This window comes from Botrytis cinerea, chromosome 1 (genome assembly GCF_000143535.2).
Source record: "Botrytis cinerea B05.10 chromosome 1, complete sequence".
In the NCBI taxonomy this organism is placed as follows: Eukaryota; Fungi; Ascomycota; class Leotiomycetes; order Helotiales; family Sclerotiniaceae; genus Botrytis; species Botrytis cinerea.
Window position 1 is genome coordinate 232,240 of NC_037310.1, and position 16,508 is coordinate 248,747.

The 16,508-nt window shown below is 43.1% G+C and overlaps 7 protein-coding genes across 7 annotated transcripts; 5 read left to right on the forward strand and 2 right to left on the reverse strand.

Annotated features, from left to right (window-relative positions):
• The first annotated feature begins 130 nt into the window (after window positions 1-130).
• Window positions 131-3,050, forward strand: Bcnca2. The gene is made up of 2 exons (XM_024690167.1): window positions 131-358; window positions 712-3,050. Exons 1-2 carry the CDS (start codon window positions 321-323, stop codon window positions 2,768-2,770), a joined length of 2,097 nt encoding a protein of 698 aa, XP_024545935.1. The 5' UTR covers window positions 131-320; the 3' UTR covers window positions 2,771-3,050.
• A 504-nt stretch (window positions 3,051-3,554) lies between these two features.
• Bcsas1 lies at window positions 3,555-5,874 on the forward strand. The gene is made up of 3 exons (XM_001547399.2): window positions 3,555-4,257; window positions 4,442-4,709; window positions 4,903-5,874. Exons 1-3 carry the CDS (start codon window positions 4,228-4,230, stop codon window positions 5,214-5,216), a joined length of 612 nt encoding a protein of 203 aa, XP_001547449.1. The 5' UTR covers window positions 3,555-4,227; the 3' UTR covers window positions 5,217-5,874.
• A 245-nt stretch (window positions 5,875-6,119) lies between these two features.
• On the reverse strand, window positions 6,120-8,048 carry BCIN_01g00560 (hypothetical protein). Its single transcript, XM_001547178.2, has 2 exons — window positions 7,450-8,048; window positions 6,120-7,366 (listed from the first exon to the last, which is right to left on the reverse strand). The coding sequence occupies exons 1-2, from the start codon at window positions 8,009-8,011 to the stop codon at window positions 6,612-6,614; spliced, it is 1,317 nt and encodes a 438-aa protein (XP_001547228.2). The 5' UTR covers window positions 8,012-8,048; the 3' UTR covers window positions 6,120-6,611.
• A 138-nt stretch (window positions 8,049-8,186) lies between these two features.
• Window positions 8,187-11,384, forward strand: BCIN_01g00570 (hypothetical protein). The gene is made up of 3 exons (XM_024690168.1): window positions 8,187-8,728; window positions 8,833-9,875; window positions 10,064-11,384. Exons 1-3 carry the CDS (start codon window positions 8,308-8,310, stop codon window positions 10,787-10,789), a joined length of 2,190 nt encoding a protein of 729 aa, XP_024545936.1. The 5' UTR covers window positions 8,187-8,307; the 3' UTR covers window positions 10,790-11,384.
• Window positions 11,385-11,504: 120 nt separating this feature from the next.
• BCIN_01g00580 (hypothetical protein) lies at window positions 11,505-13,123 on the forward strand. Its single transcript, XM_001547180.2, has 4 exons — window positions 11,505-12,007; window positions 12,068-12,156; window positions 12,384-12,789; window positions 12,871-13,123. The coding sequence occupies exons 1-4, from the start codon at window positions 11,734-11,736 to the stop codon at window positions 12,993-12,995; spliced, it is 894 nt and encodes a 297-aa protein (XP_001547230.1). The 5' UTR covers window positions 11,505-11,733; the 3' UTR covers window positions 12,996-13,123.
• Window positions 13,124-13,125: 2 nt separating this feature from the next.
• BCIN_01g00590 (hypothetical protein) lies at window positions 13,126-14,513 on the reverse strand. Its single transcript, XM_001547181.2, has 3 exons — window positions 14,047-14,513; window positions 13,699-13,761; window positions 13,126-13,632 (listed from the first exon to the last, which is right to left on the reverse strand). Exons 1-3 carry the CDS (start codon window positions 14,458-14,460, stop codon window positions 13,423-13,425), a joined length of 687 nt encoding a protein of 228 aa, XP_001547231.2. The 5' UTR covers window positions 14,461-14,513; the 3' UTR covers window positions 13,126-13,422.
• A 551-nt stretch (window positions 14,514-15,064) lies between these two features.
• Window positions 15,065-16,504, forward strand: BCIN_01g00600 (hypothetical protein). The gene has a single exon (XM_024690169.1). It carries the CDS (start codon window positions 15,146-15,148, stop codon window positions 16,463-16,465), a length of 1,320 nt encoding a protein of 439 aa, XP_024545937.1. The 5' UTR covers window positions 15,065-15,145; the 3' UTR covers window positions 16,466-16,504.
• The last annotated feature ends 4 nt before the right edge of the window (window positions 16,505-16,508 follow it).

The window sequence follows — 16,508 nt, forward strand, 5'->3', positions numbered from 1 at the left end:
ACTCTTCATAATCATAATATTGAGGCAATTCACTCCAACTCACTCTAATCTAAACAACATTATTCATATTTTCAACCTCAAACCAGCCCTTATTTCGTGGGGGGGGGGGGGGGGGGTTTTTTTCCAAAATGCCAGGCTGCGTCATCTTTTTTTCCCCCAATCGTACGTACATACATAAGCGAGCGAGCTCTCCAACAATCAATCAATCATCCTAGAACCTTGCCCCGAGCTTGTCTTGAACATACATTAGTTATCGTATCGCCCGGATCGCGATTCTGAGCTTCAGATACAGATACCTACGACGAGAGATTTGTACATCGATGTTGGTTGGTGGTGGCAGGATGTCGATTGTTGCTGAGTAAGTGGCTTGTTTTATTTATTGGGTTGGAGATTTGATTTGATTGTTTGTTTTATGGAATTGGAATTGGAATTTGAGTTTGGGTTTGAGTCTGGGGTTGAATTTGAGTTTGTGTTTTTTTTGGAAGATGGTTTGTGGGGTTGTGTGAGGGGTTGTTTAGATATGGGATGGGATGGGATGGGATTATTCTAGTAGAGAGATGATGGTTTTTTTGGTGTAACTTGGAGAGGTCGCGATTTGATTTTTTTTGTCTTTTTGGAGTTTTCGGTACTTGGGGATTCGCGTTCGTTCAGTAAATATGTACATGTTGAGTTCATTTCGCACACACATTCCTAACCGTCTCTGCCCAACAGCCAAATACGAAAAGTCGACGCCCAGCTCGACCGCGTCCAGCTCGCTCCCTTCCCTTTCCCTGCAGATGAAAATCTGGTGTCTGCGCAACATGCTAAGGTTGCTTCTTCGTCGCGCATAGCGGAGTTGCAGGCGCTGGTTAAGGCGTTGAGTACGACGTCGAATTCTAGCCCGTTGCTTTCGGGGGCGAAGATTAGTCGATTGTTGGAACAGGCGGATTTGAAGGGTTCGGTGCAGGCGGAGGAGATTGAGGATGAAGATGAGGATGAGGATGAAGATGACGACGAAGATGAGGAGAGGGGATATAGGAATGGCAGAGCGGGGGTAAATGCTTATTTGAAGAACTATGAGATGGAATTGGAGTGGTTGTTGGTTAGTAAGGCGACGGTGCAGACTTATGGGTTGATATTGAATACGCTGCTGGAACAAACGATTCCGCTCAGTGATGATATTTGGTATTGGGATGAAGTGCTCGGGTCATATACATATTCGGGACTGTACACGATACAGACTTCGCCGCAGAGGCTGTGGGATTGGGGGAAGGATATTTATAGCGATTCGAGGGAGCGATTGGTGCATTTGAAGGAAGCGCCTGGAAGTGCGGTTAGAAAGGGTGGGAGAGATGTGAGGGCGGGAGTTGCGGGGCAGTGGAGTATGTTTTATGGGTTGGTGAGGGAGAGTATTAGGGAGAGGAGTGTGGTGGAGGTGCAAAAGAGAGTTATGAGTCCGGTTGCGTTGGGGAGGTCGAAGGCTAAGATGAATCAGGCAAGGTTGAAGAGGATTAGGGAGATGGGAGCAAGTGGATTGGGAGTTTTGATGGATGAAGCACTGAGTTTTGATATCGATGAAGAGGGTGCGGGTTTGAAAGCCGAGGAGTCAGAGAATTCCGAGTGGAAAGATGTGGTGGAGAGGAGTGTGGCATTGATGGATAATGTGCTTCGCAATGTTACAGCTCTTGAGCAAGGAGTTTCGGATTTCGAGGATACCGTGTTTGCCAGTGTGGAGGATGATCCAGAGATTTCGAGCGCGGATTCTTCACAAGCAACAAGGACGAGTAAGGTGTCGAGAAGATTGCAGCATATCCTCTCTACACACGTTCCGAAACACATTACGAATTCACAAAAACTTGTCTCGGAATATGGACGACCTTCAAGACTCGTTAGATACTGGTTACCGGCTAGCATGTTGTTACTTTCGTCTTCAACTATTCTGCGAATCTTGGTAAATAGAAAAGCAGAGGTTCTCACCTGGATCAGAGAACTTGGATCTACCATTCAAGATTTCTGGATGAATTGGGTTGTTGATCCTACTTTGAAGGTCATCGGGACCATTCGCCATGACAAGGATAGCGAAGTGGCAATTATGAGTAAAGAGAGTCTAAAGGGCGATATGGAAAGTCTTGAAAGAATGGTAGTAGATTTCGCTCGCGACAACCCAGAAGCCGCAAATTATGGAGCTGGCGCTTTGAATGATTCACAAATCACCGAGATCAAAGCCAAAGTCAAGGCAGGTGATCTCACACCCGTTCTTCGCGCCTATGAAAAGGATATGCAACGACCATTTGTAGGAACCGTCAGAGGAGACTTGATCAGAACAGTTTTGATCCAGGTACAAAAGACTAAAGTCGATGTCGAGGTTGCGCTAAGTGGTATCGATGCGCTGCTCAAGAGTCAAGAGCTTGTTTTTGGCTTTTTGGGTCTGACTCCTGGTGTTCTGGTCTGTTTCGCTACTTTCCGATATTTTGGAACATTGCTCGGCTCGCGCAAGGGACTTCGACGAGGTGAAAGGGCGGGGCGAACTGCGAGGGTCTTGAGGAATATCGATCGAATTCTTACGATTGCCACGCCTACGCAGAATAACTTGCTCTCGTACAAAGATCATGGATTATTGTTGTGTGAAGTTCATGTTTTGAGGGAGAGAGCTCATAGTTTGTTTCCTGGGGATGTGGAGAGAGAGTTCTTGGAGGATGTGGGGGATCTTTGTAATATCAATAGTGGTATTCAGGTGCAACTTAAGGTTTTGGAGAGGATTAGGTGGAGTTATGGGAGGTGGTTGAGGTAGTTTTGGGGAGGGGGGCAGATAGGTGGATTCTGGGTGGAGTGTACAGTATTGAACGGAGGATGGAGAAAGGAGAACGCAATATTTGCATAGCGAGTGATATTGATATTGAAATGGATATTTGTATGGTATGATATGATATGATATGATTAGATGATGGGGTGGAATGGCATGGCACGGATAAAGAAATTATGATCTAGTCGCAAGACTAAGAATACTCTAAATTAGAAGTTATCTGGATTTGATCGTACGTGTATGTGAGCAATACTGGTGTATGGATACATATGTGAATACTTGTAAATGTTATTCATAGAGACGAGTGGCAAGATTACCAGTAGTGAATCCTGACTTGTTCCCTTCAATAGACATCAGAAGGAACTTGCAACAAGTATACTGCAGATATACTTTTCCCAGCAGAAGGTGTAGTATTGGATATATATACTTGACCGCTTGGGGAGCCGACTAGTAGAAGTTTGAACCTTTGAAGTCTCCTTGGCCAAGATATATCTAGCTCTGCATGTTTAAGGTTTGGAGTGACTTGTATTGGATTCTTATAAGCTGTGTGAGTAGGCATGTATATTCACTCGTATCTACCTAGCAATCGGTGAGAGATCCAAGGGTTTAGGATAGTTTGTCTAATAAGGGTGTCGGGTTTGAAAGGTATCTAAGAATGGCATATTATTCCTTTGGCTCTCTCTGTACACCGTACGTACTTGACAGATGAGAGACATCGGTTGACAAACGCCACCGTAGACGCGCGCCGCATACTCGTTTAACAGCGGACAACGGACAACGGACGTTCTAGGTAGGTAGGGTAGGTAGGTACTGATGAATCCTAAAGTGATACATACATACATACATACACACTTCCCTTTCCAGATCTTGACAATCGGAACTTTCATATCCCGTCTTCGATCAACGTTCCCATTCACTCCCAAGATTTGTCAGGAAGGAACCGTAGGGATTACGCTCTACTTTACTTTACTTTACTTTACTTTACTTTACTTTACTTTACTTTACTTTACATTACATCAATCGCAGGTGTTCTTTTGTTTTGCCATTAACCACGACACTCACTGGCAGAAGGGAAAGTCGAGTTGCCCGTCCAAGCAAGTGAATCTTTTGAAACCCCCGTCCAAACCGCACTTTACTTTACATATACGAGTCACCAGAACCTCCTCCCTTCCACACGATAAATAAAGTAAACTCTTTCGACCCACAGCACCCTGTACCCCACACATTTCTTCCAGCGATCTCATTTCGTTACGGTAGACGATTCGAATTCGGTGCCAGGTGTAGACCAGACCAAGAGGCCCAGCAAAAGGAACTAAGGACACGGACGAAGTGCACGAAAGTGATCAGATCTTGTGGATTTGACAACGCCGCATTTACAAGGCTATCCAAATATTTAAAAGACTGTACTTGAGCTCCCTACCTCCTCGAGTGCGATTTCAGACAAGATGGCCGGAACGAGGAATTACGACTTTTTGGTATGTTGGCTTGACGCTTGCTTGGTGGGATCGTTGGTGAGGTTGTTTACGAGCCCGGGTTCTCATCAATCGATCTATCGATCTCTCTATCAATCATGGCCTTCTCCTTCCCCCTATTCAATCCCCAACGCATATGCAAATACCAGCACCAAGACAAATGCTTACATGCTCTCTGTGCAAATAGATTAAACTCCTTTTGATAGGCGATTCCGGCGTGGGAAAATCATGCTGTCTCTTGCGTTTCAGCGAGGATAGTTTCACACCTTCGTTCATCACCACGATTGGAATTGATTTCAAGATTCGTACAATTGAGTTGGATGGAAAGAGAGTGAAGTTGCAGATTTGGGATACGGCGGGTCAGGAGAGATTTAGGACGATTACCACGGCGTATTATAGGGGGGCCATGGGCATCTTGCTTGTTTATGATGTTACAGATGAGAGATCCTTTACAAGTACGTTGTTCCTTTCTATTTGTGGATTGGAGATGGGTTGGGGAGCGGAGGGGGTGTCATGTTGTGATTTGGACTGGGGAGATCGAAGGAGATGGATGGATGGAGGCTGTTATTCTACAGCAAAGGGGGGATAAAACAAGACAATGTTCAAATGCAAATCGTCATAGGAATCTTACTAACATCTTCCTTCTAGATATCCGCACCTGGTTCAGCAACGTCGAACAACATGCCACCGAAGGTGTAAACAAGATCCTCATAGGCAATAAGTGCGATTGGGAAGACAAACGAGTTGTATCCACCGAACGCGGTCAACAATTAGCAGATGAACTCGGCATTCCTTTCCTCGAGGTATCCGCCAAGAGCAACATTAATGTAGAAAAGGCATTCTATAGTTTGGCGGCAGATATCAAGAAGAGAATCGTGGATACGAGTAAGATAGATCAGGCGGCGCAACAAGGCGTTGATGTGGGCGGTCAGAGTAGCGGGGGTGGAAGTAAGTGTTGCTAGAGGAAGAGGCATGTTGTGTTGTTTGAGGGGAAAGGGGCTCGATGATATAATATGATATGATATGATTGCGGAAGAAGCAAAGGGGGAGAAGGAGAGATTATTTTATGATTTGATTCTATAGAGGGGAGAAGAAGAGAGGTCTGAAGAAGTAGGACTGGGGAGGAAGAACAGTGGTTAAGCACAGTGCAAGAGGCAATACAATGGTGTTCGCGGGTTGGTAGTGCATAACCATTGCTTTGTTTACTTTTACCTTTTTTTTTTATCAAGAGAGAAGCCGGAGTTGGGTGATTATGCGTATTTATATGGTATTAAATTGATAGGCGTGTTCTTTTTTTATATATTGATGATTGTGTTGATGATGATGATGTTTATGATGGTGAGATGGTGATGATGGTGATAATGATGGTGATAATGATGAGTTTGAATCATGGGTTTGGTGATTGGTGACGTGTATGTGTATGTGTGCATGTGCGTGTCAGGAGGAGGAGGAGGATGTTGATGTTGGTGATGATGATCATGATAGTGGTGTTGGTGATGTGTATGTGTGGGGGATATCATAGTAAGATTTATATACAAGTTTATATATGTATGTATATATATATTCAGGAAAGGAGAGGAAAGGAGAGGAAAGGAGAGGAAAGGAGAGGAAAGGAGAGGAGAGGAGAGGAAAGGAGAGGAAAGGAGAGGAAAGGAGAGGAAAGGAGACGAGAAGGAGACGAGAAGGAGAGGAGATGAGGAGATGAGGGTTGGAAGATGTAGGTAGGTAGGTAGGTAGGCTCCTTTAAGTTGTATATATATTGTATATTATAAGTGAGAGAGTGAGAGAGTAAAAGATTGAAATAGAAATCTATCATTTATCATATATCATCTTTATTATATACTATATTCACACACACACACATATATATATATATACACACATACTACATCTCTTTTTCCTATTTAAACAATAACTCCAAGATATATACACAGATACATAAATCTACATTTACATTCTAGCAAGACAAGGAGTAGAATATATTGATATGTATGACACGAGATAATTGGGATTTATACTTCTTTCTGTACTGGGATTTATTTATTCTCATCTTGGTATCTATCTTGTAGTATGGGATTGGTTGGTTTGGTTTGCCTTGTATCTATACTCTCTCTCTCTCTCTCAGACTTTTAAATCATCTTGGCTTTAATATTGGGTATTTATTTGTTCAAGTGAGGGATGAGAGTGTGGTGAGAAGTGATGTGATGTCAAAAAGTGACTTCATTCTTTCGATTTCTCATTAAGTGACCACGCATCATAACTAACATTACTTCCGTAGAACTCGTTCGACGAGTTTCTTCTTTCTCGCATCTTCACTCTATTCCCAAGACATCCCCCCTCTCTCTCTCCGTCCCCCACTACCACATAATCTCGACATTAGCGATTGGAGGCGGTTCATCTCCCTCCTTATACTCCTTCTGCAACGGACAAGGTCTCTTGTGCCATTCTCTCACAAATCTTCTTGCTTCTGCTCGATCCATAAATGAGATTATATATCTTCCACTCGTATTATAAGCTTTCTTCCTTCCGATAATATTCTCTCCTCGATAACCTATTTCTACCTTTTCGCTTCCAGTTGCGGAATCAATCTTTTCGCCAACACGGACGATGGCCCCAGATTGAGCGAAGCGCCAGTGTAGGTTGCGACGTTTACCGTCTGCTTCGAGAATTTCTCGGAGACCCCAGGAACTTAGTCCAATGCTAGGAATGTTGAGAGTGAAGAGGACAGTGTCGATGGCGTGGGATTGGGAACGGGATTGTGTGAGGGTGGCAGGAGCTCCGGTTGCTAAGAGAGTGGTCATGGCTGGTCTATAGGGTTTTTGAAGAATGCGTAGGGAAAGACGAGTATACGGAGGAACGAGGGTGAAGTTTTTGAGGAGATTTTGAAGTTCGGTTGGGGAGTGAGGGAGAGTTGAAGGGGGTCGATCGGGGCTTCGAGAGGAGCGGTTGGAGGTTTGAAATGGGAGAGGAATGCTGTTAGGGCTGTGGGTTCGGGAGAGAGTGTGTAGTTCAATAGTTCGGTGGAAGTAGGCCAGAGCGGCAGCGCGCGAACTGAAGAGAATGAAGTAATGACCTAAGGACTCGAGAGTTTGGGGGTCGCGCCCAGGAATAACTGAAGGTTAAGTTAGCTATATGCAAATATAAGTGTGCTAACATGTAGAAATATAAGAGAAAGATGAAACGGGGAATACACACTCTTAATGATCCCACTCGTCCAACCCTCAATATGTTCACCCTTCGGACTCAATCTAAAAAAGTCACTCTCCTCCAATGTCTTGCTCGCACAATTCAAAATCAACACACTAGCCTCTCGTCTCTGAACCGCATCCTCCTCTTCACTTCCTCTCTCTTTTCCCACAATATTCCAATCCTTCCTCTCTTTCTCCGCAGCTCGTCTCCGCACCTCCGCTTCGTCAAATGTCTCGATATTAGATGTCCAGTCAAATGTAGGCAGTTTTGGAAACCTCGGAGGAGGAGGAGGTTTGAAGCGTTTTGAGGGTGGTGAAGACGAAGGAGGCTTCTGTTGTTCTTCTGGGAAGAGCTCTTCGAAAAGAGAAGTAGGTGGCTTAATAGGTGGAATAAGGTCGAGACGTCGTGTTCCAAAGAGAGATTCACCTTTTGGTTTTGGAGGTTCTCCGTCGCGGTTGCGAATGCGTGTTTTTTGGTATACGTGGCGCCGTTGAAAGAGACATTGTAGTTGTCGCGCATTCCATGATGGGAGGAGGAATGAGGGGGGGAGAAGGCGGGAGGAGTGCATTGGTCATGAGACGGATGGTTGAAGAGGGGGCCAAGGCTGGAGGGGATGGGGAAAATTAATTGGATTGGGGAACTTTGATCGGCAGAATAAAAGCGGTAAAGGAGAATTTAAGGAAATACCCATGTTCCTTGGCAAGGCTGACCATAATTTTTATTTTACTTTCTACCCCTCCATTGACCCAGACTTTTATATTTTTCCTTTTCCTTTTCCTTTTCTTCTTTTCTTTCTCTTCACATACGTAAGATCAGTACTTTGACTGTTCAAGATATTCTGGGACCTTCATACAAGAGGTCAAGATGACAGCCGAAAAAATTCTAGAGCTAAAAGTTCGTCCATATCAAGCCCAATCTCAAGAAAGGCCGGATTTCAGAAATGTAGCACGTGTATATGTTTGTACAGACGTTCTTTTGGATCTCCAAGTTAAGAATGGAGAAACATGCTATCTTTGGAAAAGCTCTGAGGGCGAACATACAAGAAGAGAGGCGGTAATTTGGTTGGCCACAGAAAAATTAAGTAGGAAAGTTGTGCAAGTCAGCAAGGCTTTCCAAGAGGCATGTGGGTTCAAATTAAGCGACGATGTGATTGTTGCTAGAGGAGCAAAGCTGGAAGTTGCGAAGGAAATTCTAATCAAGGACGTCGGCATGGTTGAAGGGGTTATGCGAGAATTGACAGGAGACGCTGAGGTTGCCTGGAAGTTTGTTCTAGATGATCTCTTAGGTAGGACTTTTTTTATTGTCTCATCTGGTTCTATACTTTCGAAAGACCGAGAAGTTTGGATTTCACACTTTTCACTTTTCATTGCATGACTGACAAGAATACAGCTCGAGCTGAGTTGGTTTACCCTGGCATGACCTTCAGAGATGTGATGCTCAGGAGAGAAAGGCGAACCTTTGAAGTCTTCTCTATCGACGGCTCGAAATCTGGTGTTGCTGCCTTTCACGAAGGGGTATCATCTTTTAAAATTGGAACGATTGCAGAAATCAGTGGAGCCATGTTAGCTGCAAGCAATGTTGAGCAAAAGCCTCTTCAAGTCGTTGATATTGCAGGCATTGACCAAGCACTTGGAAAACTTAACAAATTCCTGAGCAATTTTAACCGTCAATTCTATTTTACTAAAGTTCGTAGATCACCAGCTGTTCTTTTACATGGTGGAAGTGGAACAGGCAAGACTTTCGTCCTAGATAAAATTGCCAGCACAGAATGGGGCAAGGTTCGCAAAATTGACCGGAAAACCAAACCATCTGAAGTCCAGAAAATTTTCAAGGATGCAAAAGTCAATCAGCCAAGTATCATAATCATAGATGATATTGAATCTGTGGTCGCAAAAGGTGGCGAACCATTACTCGATATGACAGATGCTATTTGTGAGGGATTAGAGGATCTTATGAAAGATCATCCCTCGGATTCTTTGCCACAAGTTCTGGTGGCAGCTTCGACATCTGACATGCTTAAACTACCAGCTTCATTACGGAAACGAGGCAGGTTCACTACAGCTATTGCTTTACCTGTTCCAGATGCAGCTGCTCGGAAAGCTATTCTCAAATCTTTGGATCCACAAATGTGCCCTGAAACTCGTGATGAGATTCTTGATGATCTCGGGGAACGAACACATGCATATACACCTGAGGATCTCTCTCGTTTATTAGACGAAGCACAACTTTTTGCAGAAGAGAAGTTAGATGAAGATAATGTGCCCCAGCAGAATTTCGTCGTTAAAGAGGATATCGAACATGCACTTCTGGAGGTTAGACCAAGTGCAATGCATGATATTACTTTAAGACCACCAAAGGTCAAGTGGAGTGATATTGGAGGGCAGGACAAAGTCAAAGAAGCTATTCAGCTTGCGATTGAAACACCTTTCCTCGTAAGTTATTACCCATTAATGATCTCATTCAAACATCCGAATCAACTGGGACACTCAAATCACGTTGGACATTGAAATAAATTAAGATGTTTCATCAAAATTGGAATGCTCAAACGATTTGAGAGATTTAAACATTTTCAGACATTCAAAGCATCTGGAAATTTCAATTCGTACTGACAATACTACAGCACCAAGAGATTATGCAAGACTTTGGCCGTTCACCAACAAAAGGTCTGCTCCTCTATGGACCTCCCGGATGTTCCAAAACACTCACCGCTCAAGCCGTTGCTACCGAAATGGGTTTCAATTTCTTTGCCGTCAAAGGAGCCGAACTGCTCTCCAAGTATGTCGGTGACTCTGAACGAGCCGTTCGAAATGTCTTTTCTCGTGCACGAGCTGCAGCTCCAAGTATCATCTTCTTTGACGAAATTGAATCGATTGGTAGCAAAAGAGACGGAAAGAATTCGAATAACGGAGTCAATGTTCTCACCACTTTACTTAACGAAATGGACGGAATTGAGAGTTTAAAGGGTGTTACTGTACTAGCAGCAACCAATAAACCACAAGATCTAGACCTGGCTCTCTTGAGACCAGGTCGCTTCGACGAACTTATTTATGTTGCGCCACCAGATTTTGCTGGCAGAGAAGCTATTATCCGTGCTAGACAACGTAAAACTACTATGGGAGAAGATGTTGACGTAGCCGAACTTGCTCGCCTAACAGAGGGTTATTCAGGGGCTGAAATGGTCAGTATCTGCCAGAAAGCCTTCGATAAGGCCATCGAAAGACGTAAAAAGTGTGGAACAATGGAACCAGCGGTTATGGACGATTTCCTCGCGGCAATGAACAAGATTAAGAGGCAAATAACTCCGGAGATGGTGGCGGAATTTGAGAGGTGGGCCAGGGGAGAATAGTAGTGACATTGGAGTTTTTGCTGTACAATTAATCGTGGAACAATGAGAGCACGCTTTGTCAAGAGGGGAAATTTAGATTTTCAGGCTCTTTTGAATGTACGATTAAAAATGGAATAACAAGAAACGCGGGCGATTCTTTTGCAACATAATTCTATTCGAGCGTTACTGCTCATACAAATCGACAGGCACCTTCCTTCAACAATCAACGATTCAGACATTAAAAATCTCTAATAAGATGAGAACGCTATCGTTTCCGGGCCTTTTTTTCTTCTTCCGTCATGGTAGCTTTCAATCCTTGAGGGGAGAATGTAAAATCTTACGAAACTCTAGTAGATACTAAATTGATACATGTGTAAGAGGTCGTCGGAGAAATTTTTGTGACTTTTACTACTTGGTGTCATGTTACACTTCTCTCACATGCTAAAGATTAAACTTATTGAAATGGTTGGGGGAAAAAGTATATTCTACCAAAACAAAATCATCTTTACAAAAACTCAAAATTTTATACTTTGTTGCAATTCCAGCCGCATACATGTGCACCGTACCACATTTGTATGTCACGTCAAATAAGGGATCATGTAATGTGTTCATGCTAAGGCGTTAGATTAAGCTTAACTAGGTTGGTTAAGTCATAGACTAATTAGCTATAGTTCTGAACATACGAGAGTATTCAAGCGAGTGTCTTGCTCGTTGGCCCAATCATGTGATATCAATTGATCATCATCTGTTGTCTTAGGGCGATCAATTGATGAATCCTTTGACATCACATTACTTGGGATGTTCCTTTGATCTTTTTGATAAAGTCATGTTATAGATAGAATAGGACGTGATGTCAAGGAAGAAATTATATAAAATGGGTGTACCTTTGCTCCTTCCTCGAAATAAGATAGAAGACACCATCATTTACAAATCATTACAGAAAAATTGTTCATATCTTAACCATCATGGCACCAACAAGAACCGACTCAAGTTCATTCGACGACGAGCGTAAGAACTCGGGACCAAGTTCCGAGATGCCATTCCAAAAACCCCCTACTACAGATGAGAGATTTCCAATCTGGCACAGACCTGATGGGCGCGAGAATTCGGGACCCGATTTCCAGATGGCGATCAAAGAATGCCCTGTTACAGAGCAGAGATTGCCATTCTGGCAGGAGACCACAAGCGAGGTGGGACTTCCAATTGGGAGGCATAGAAGTGAACGGTTACGTCAAGCAGGTTTGTGCATTACTATCTTGTGCGGATGGGGGCGTTTTACTGATATTAGGGAATGGATAGGAGTTGCAAGAGCAACTATAGCAGCATCTTATGAATCACCACAAGGGACAACTAAAGATAATTATGCGGAGCGTCACAAGCATTTGACTGTTCGTTTTTCTCGTGCTAGGGTATTCAATCGCCTGGACTGCTGTCTGATGTTTAAATGCTTTCAACATCTCAATCAAGTCAACATTGTCGATTGATTTGAAGTTTTGGCTTCACTCGAAGTATTGAACTGCTTTGAAGTGTTGATCGCTTACATCTAGACTGCCAGTCCAGGCTATTGGACAGTCTTCAAATCCCCTCTTTATCTCTTCTTCTAACCTCAACTCAGGTCCTCCAACAACACGTCGCTTTCTTCGACGCCGATTCAGACGGTGTCATCTACCCCCGCGATACCTACAACGGCTTTCGTCGTCTCGGCTGGACCCCTCTGCTCGCAGTCGGCACAACCTTGCTCATCAATACCGTTTTCTCATACCCGACTCTTCCCCCAGGACAGTGGTTCCCAGATTTCAAGTTCAGAATCTACACAGATAGAATCCATAAAGACAAACACGGTAACAACTCTGGAACATTCGACCACGAAGGACGTTTTATCCCTCAGCATTTTGAAGAGATCTTCAGTAAATACGCGGGGCGTGATAAGCAGGATATTACCAAGGGAGAGATTTTCGAGTACGTAAAGAGCCAGAAAAATGTTTTGGATGTGGTGGGGTGGGCGGCTGCGTTTCTAGAATGTATGTTTGATTTCTTTCCTTATTCTGACGATGAGGATCCCTGGGAGTGGAATGTGCGGGACTGGTACTAATGAATGTTAGGGAGCGCAACATGGCATTTATTATCGCCTAAAGATGGAAAGATGAAGAAAGATGACATCAGGAGAATTTATGATGGAAGTCTTTTCTATGAAATTGCTGCTAGAAACGAGAAGAAATCTAAGTGATGGGTGTGTTTTGGTGGTACTCAATATGCAGAGGGAGATCAGGTTCTAACTGAGGGTTTCAGGCGTCATGGGAGGGGTTTAAGTCGTGTTTTGCCTTAATATGACATGGGACGTGTTCTTAATACATAGATGTAATTCAAGCAATTCTTACAGTTTTCTAAATCTTCACAATACATCTGCGTCATCTCCCCATGGATTTTCATCATCAAGATCTTCTGGTCTCACTTCGGTCTTGTTAGCTTTTTTGTTCTCCTCCCTCTTCTTCCCACAACTTCTCTCATCATGATTTATTTCCACACCTGTCCTAAGTCCCAGAATCATATTTAAAAGGGTCTTATGTTCTTATATGTTGTCCTCTATTTCACACCGTGATGTGTTCATGAATCTTCTTTCTCATCACCATCTGAACATGTTTAATTAAAATTTATCATTTCGACGATAACTTATCAGCGACCTGATGAGCTTGACTGAGAAATTTTTCGTGCTGGGTACTTTTAGAAAGGGGTTCTTCTGAGATATTGTATACTTCTTTGTGTATCGTGGCTTGCTCGTCGCAAAACGTGGCCATGAGGATATCGGTGGCTGTTAGACCGGGAAGATCATGCGTGGTCCAGCGGATGAATACCTTGTTGTAGATCTGAGGAGTGTTAGATGTTTGGAGAGGAGAGAAAGAGATGTAGGGGAGAGAAGTCAAGAGACCCACGTTAACCCATTCTGGGTGATGTCTTTCTTGTTTGCATTTTGCTGCGATGGCGTTCATGAAGTTCTGTGGAGTGTGTATCGGGTTAGTGAAGTGGAACTTTGCTTGGCTTGGATTGAGGAATAGTATGCAGATGGGTTTGGAAGTGGTGAATGTTTCGTAGATGTTCAAGGGAGAATAGTGGTGTGAAAGTGAGATATCAGATGATTACTGATCATCTTGTTGTCTTCATGAAAGGCGCCCTCCACGGAAACTCTGGCCATTCAAACCATAACCCCTCAGTTTAAATCATAAGTACATATCCCGATGAATGCTCTCCGGCCCTCAAAAAACATAAAAGAAAAAACCAACCCAAGCATCTTTAAATCCCTTGAATTGGACAACCCTTCCCATAGACATTCCATCATCTGCTAAAACCCACTTCCCGCCGTTTTCTCTCAAGAGAGGTTCAAGTGATTCCTGCAATGCTGTAACAGAGGGTGCAGATTGCTGGGTGACATTTCCGGTATGCTTCGTTGCAGAGTCGCCAACCTCTTTTGGAAGTGTACTCGGTGTGCTTAAATCTGATTGAGATTTCTCTTTCTCGGTGGCTTTTTGTCTCGAGGCAAGATTTTCAGCTTGGAGAGCTCTGGGCGTGGAGATTAAGAAAGCGCGGATTTGGTGGTGAGAATTTGATTGTCCGAAGATTGATGGACGAGGTGCACGTGAAATAGGTCGGAAAGCGGTTAATGGGGCTTGGAAAATGGAACGAAGGAGGATCTTCATGATTTCCTGGAGAAATGGGGAATATGGAGCTACAGTTGATGGGATGGTGGAGCAGGAATGGGTGGTTTTGGAGGGGGACAGTCACGAGGTGGGATATGTTATAAATCACGTGATAATCGCCATAATCTGACACCAGGTGTCTCCTAATCGCATGTAGCTAGCAACTTACGTCTACTTGAAATTTAAAAGGCTAACTTCTATGGTGGCATCTAGTCAGTTCGAATGATTTCCTAAAATGGCTTACTTTCCTGAAATTCTTACTTCTATCTTAGATGATCTCTCGAAATCAAGATGTGCTCTCGCTTATCTGCGCTAAAAGCAGGAGCTAGACATTTAAGCTTACTTAGTAGCCAATATGACGCCCATGGGGGATCTTCCTCTTCTCTTCTTTAAACTTTCCCACAAACTATTTAATCTTTTCGGAAATCTTCTAATTCTATTCTATTCTATTCCTTCTTTCTTCTCTCTCTTAATCTATTTCTACTCGATATTCTAATACGATTATAATTTTATAATACTTTTCTATTCAATAACTGGATTTATATTAATCTTTCTCAGCATCTGAATACTCGATTCAGACTTCGAACAACCAAACGATCTAATAGATTTCGATTCAATTCATCATATTTCATTCTTCTCGGTTTATCCTTACATAATATCTCGATCAAATATCATTTCTTCTATCATGAAGAAAATAAGAGGTTTCAATCCTCTATGGGTACCAATCGTATTTATGAGCTGTAGTTTAGTCGCAATAGTATTGTGTATTGTTAGTACGAATCCTCTATGGGTACCAATCGCCCTTATGAGTTGTGCTTTAGTCACAACGGTATTGTGTATAGTTGCTCTGGATTATCTATGGGGACCAATCGCATTTATACGATGGATTTTACTCGAAACATTACTCTGGATTTCTTTTGTGGATGATTCCCCCTTTCAATCGACTACTGATAATCTCAAATTTGGACTTGTCCCTAGGAGAGGATGGGGCTGTAAGCTGGTGTTTATCGTCGCGAAAATGAAGTTAATTCAAGGAAGACCTCGAATCGCCCGCAGAAATAGCACTACCGGTCAACCCTCGAGTTCTTTATTCCCGAGTAATGGAAGGAGAAGATCTCAAATCACTCGTAGGCAAAGCACTACTGATCTACCCTCGAAAGCTTTGTGGTCAAAAACACAGTATAAGCTAGCCTCTTTAATGGGTATACCTCCCGAAATTCGCCTCATGATCTATGATCACATTTTTCCATCTGAAATTGAGCCCATGAGTTGGACTTGCGATCAATATATATCTTGTTCTGAACCGCATGTACGTTGTAAGCACAATGTGCAGAATGAAAGATGTTTCAAATCACCCTTGTTGCAAGTTCACCCGAAAATCTATCGAGAAGCTAAGAGGCTTCTATGGAACCGTGCTGTCTTTGGACTCGGGTGCGATGATCATGCAAATCGTTCACTCAGATCTATGAGCTGGATTTCTCGTAGACTTATCAAGCGCATCGAAATATGTCCAGTAGTTGATCACAACTTTCGAATTCGTCTGGCAAATATGTCTGCATCAATCCCAACGATGAACGCAATGGCTCGAGATGGACTTTTGGAATCTATAACTATACTTGTACCGCCTTTTCAACTTCGGTGTATTATGGACGAGAAATTGAATGGTACATTCCAGTTTGATCTGTTGCGATCATTCGGTAATGCACGAACTTGGTCATGCAAAAGGATCATGAGAATATCGGTTTTCGAGAGTTACGAAGAACTCCTTAATCCTATTCTCCAGCCCAAAGTAAGCAGTATTAATCATGGCACGATTATTCAAAACTATAAAGATTTGTTTGAGAAATTGCATCAGGCTTGGGGTGGAACACTTTATCTTGGCAATACGTTGGTTTGGGAGAATGGCCGTCATGTCTACAGAGCTCCCCCATCACCAGTGACGCCTCGAAAACCATTTCAAGAGATGATAAAGAAAAGCAATGCAGCGAGAAAGGTTTTATCCTAGGACAAAGACTTTTGTTAGGCTGTATAATTCTAGTATCCAAAAT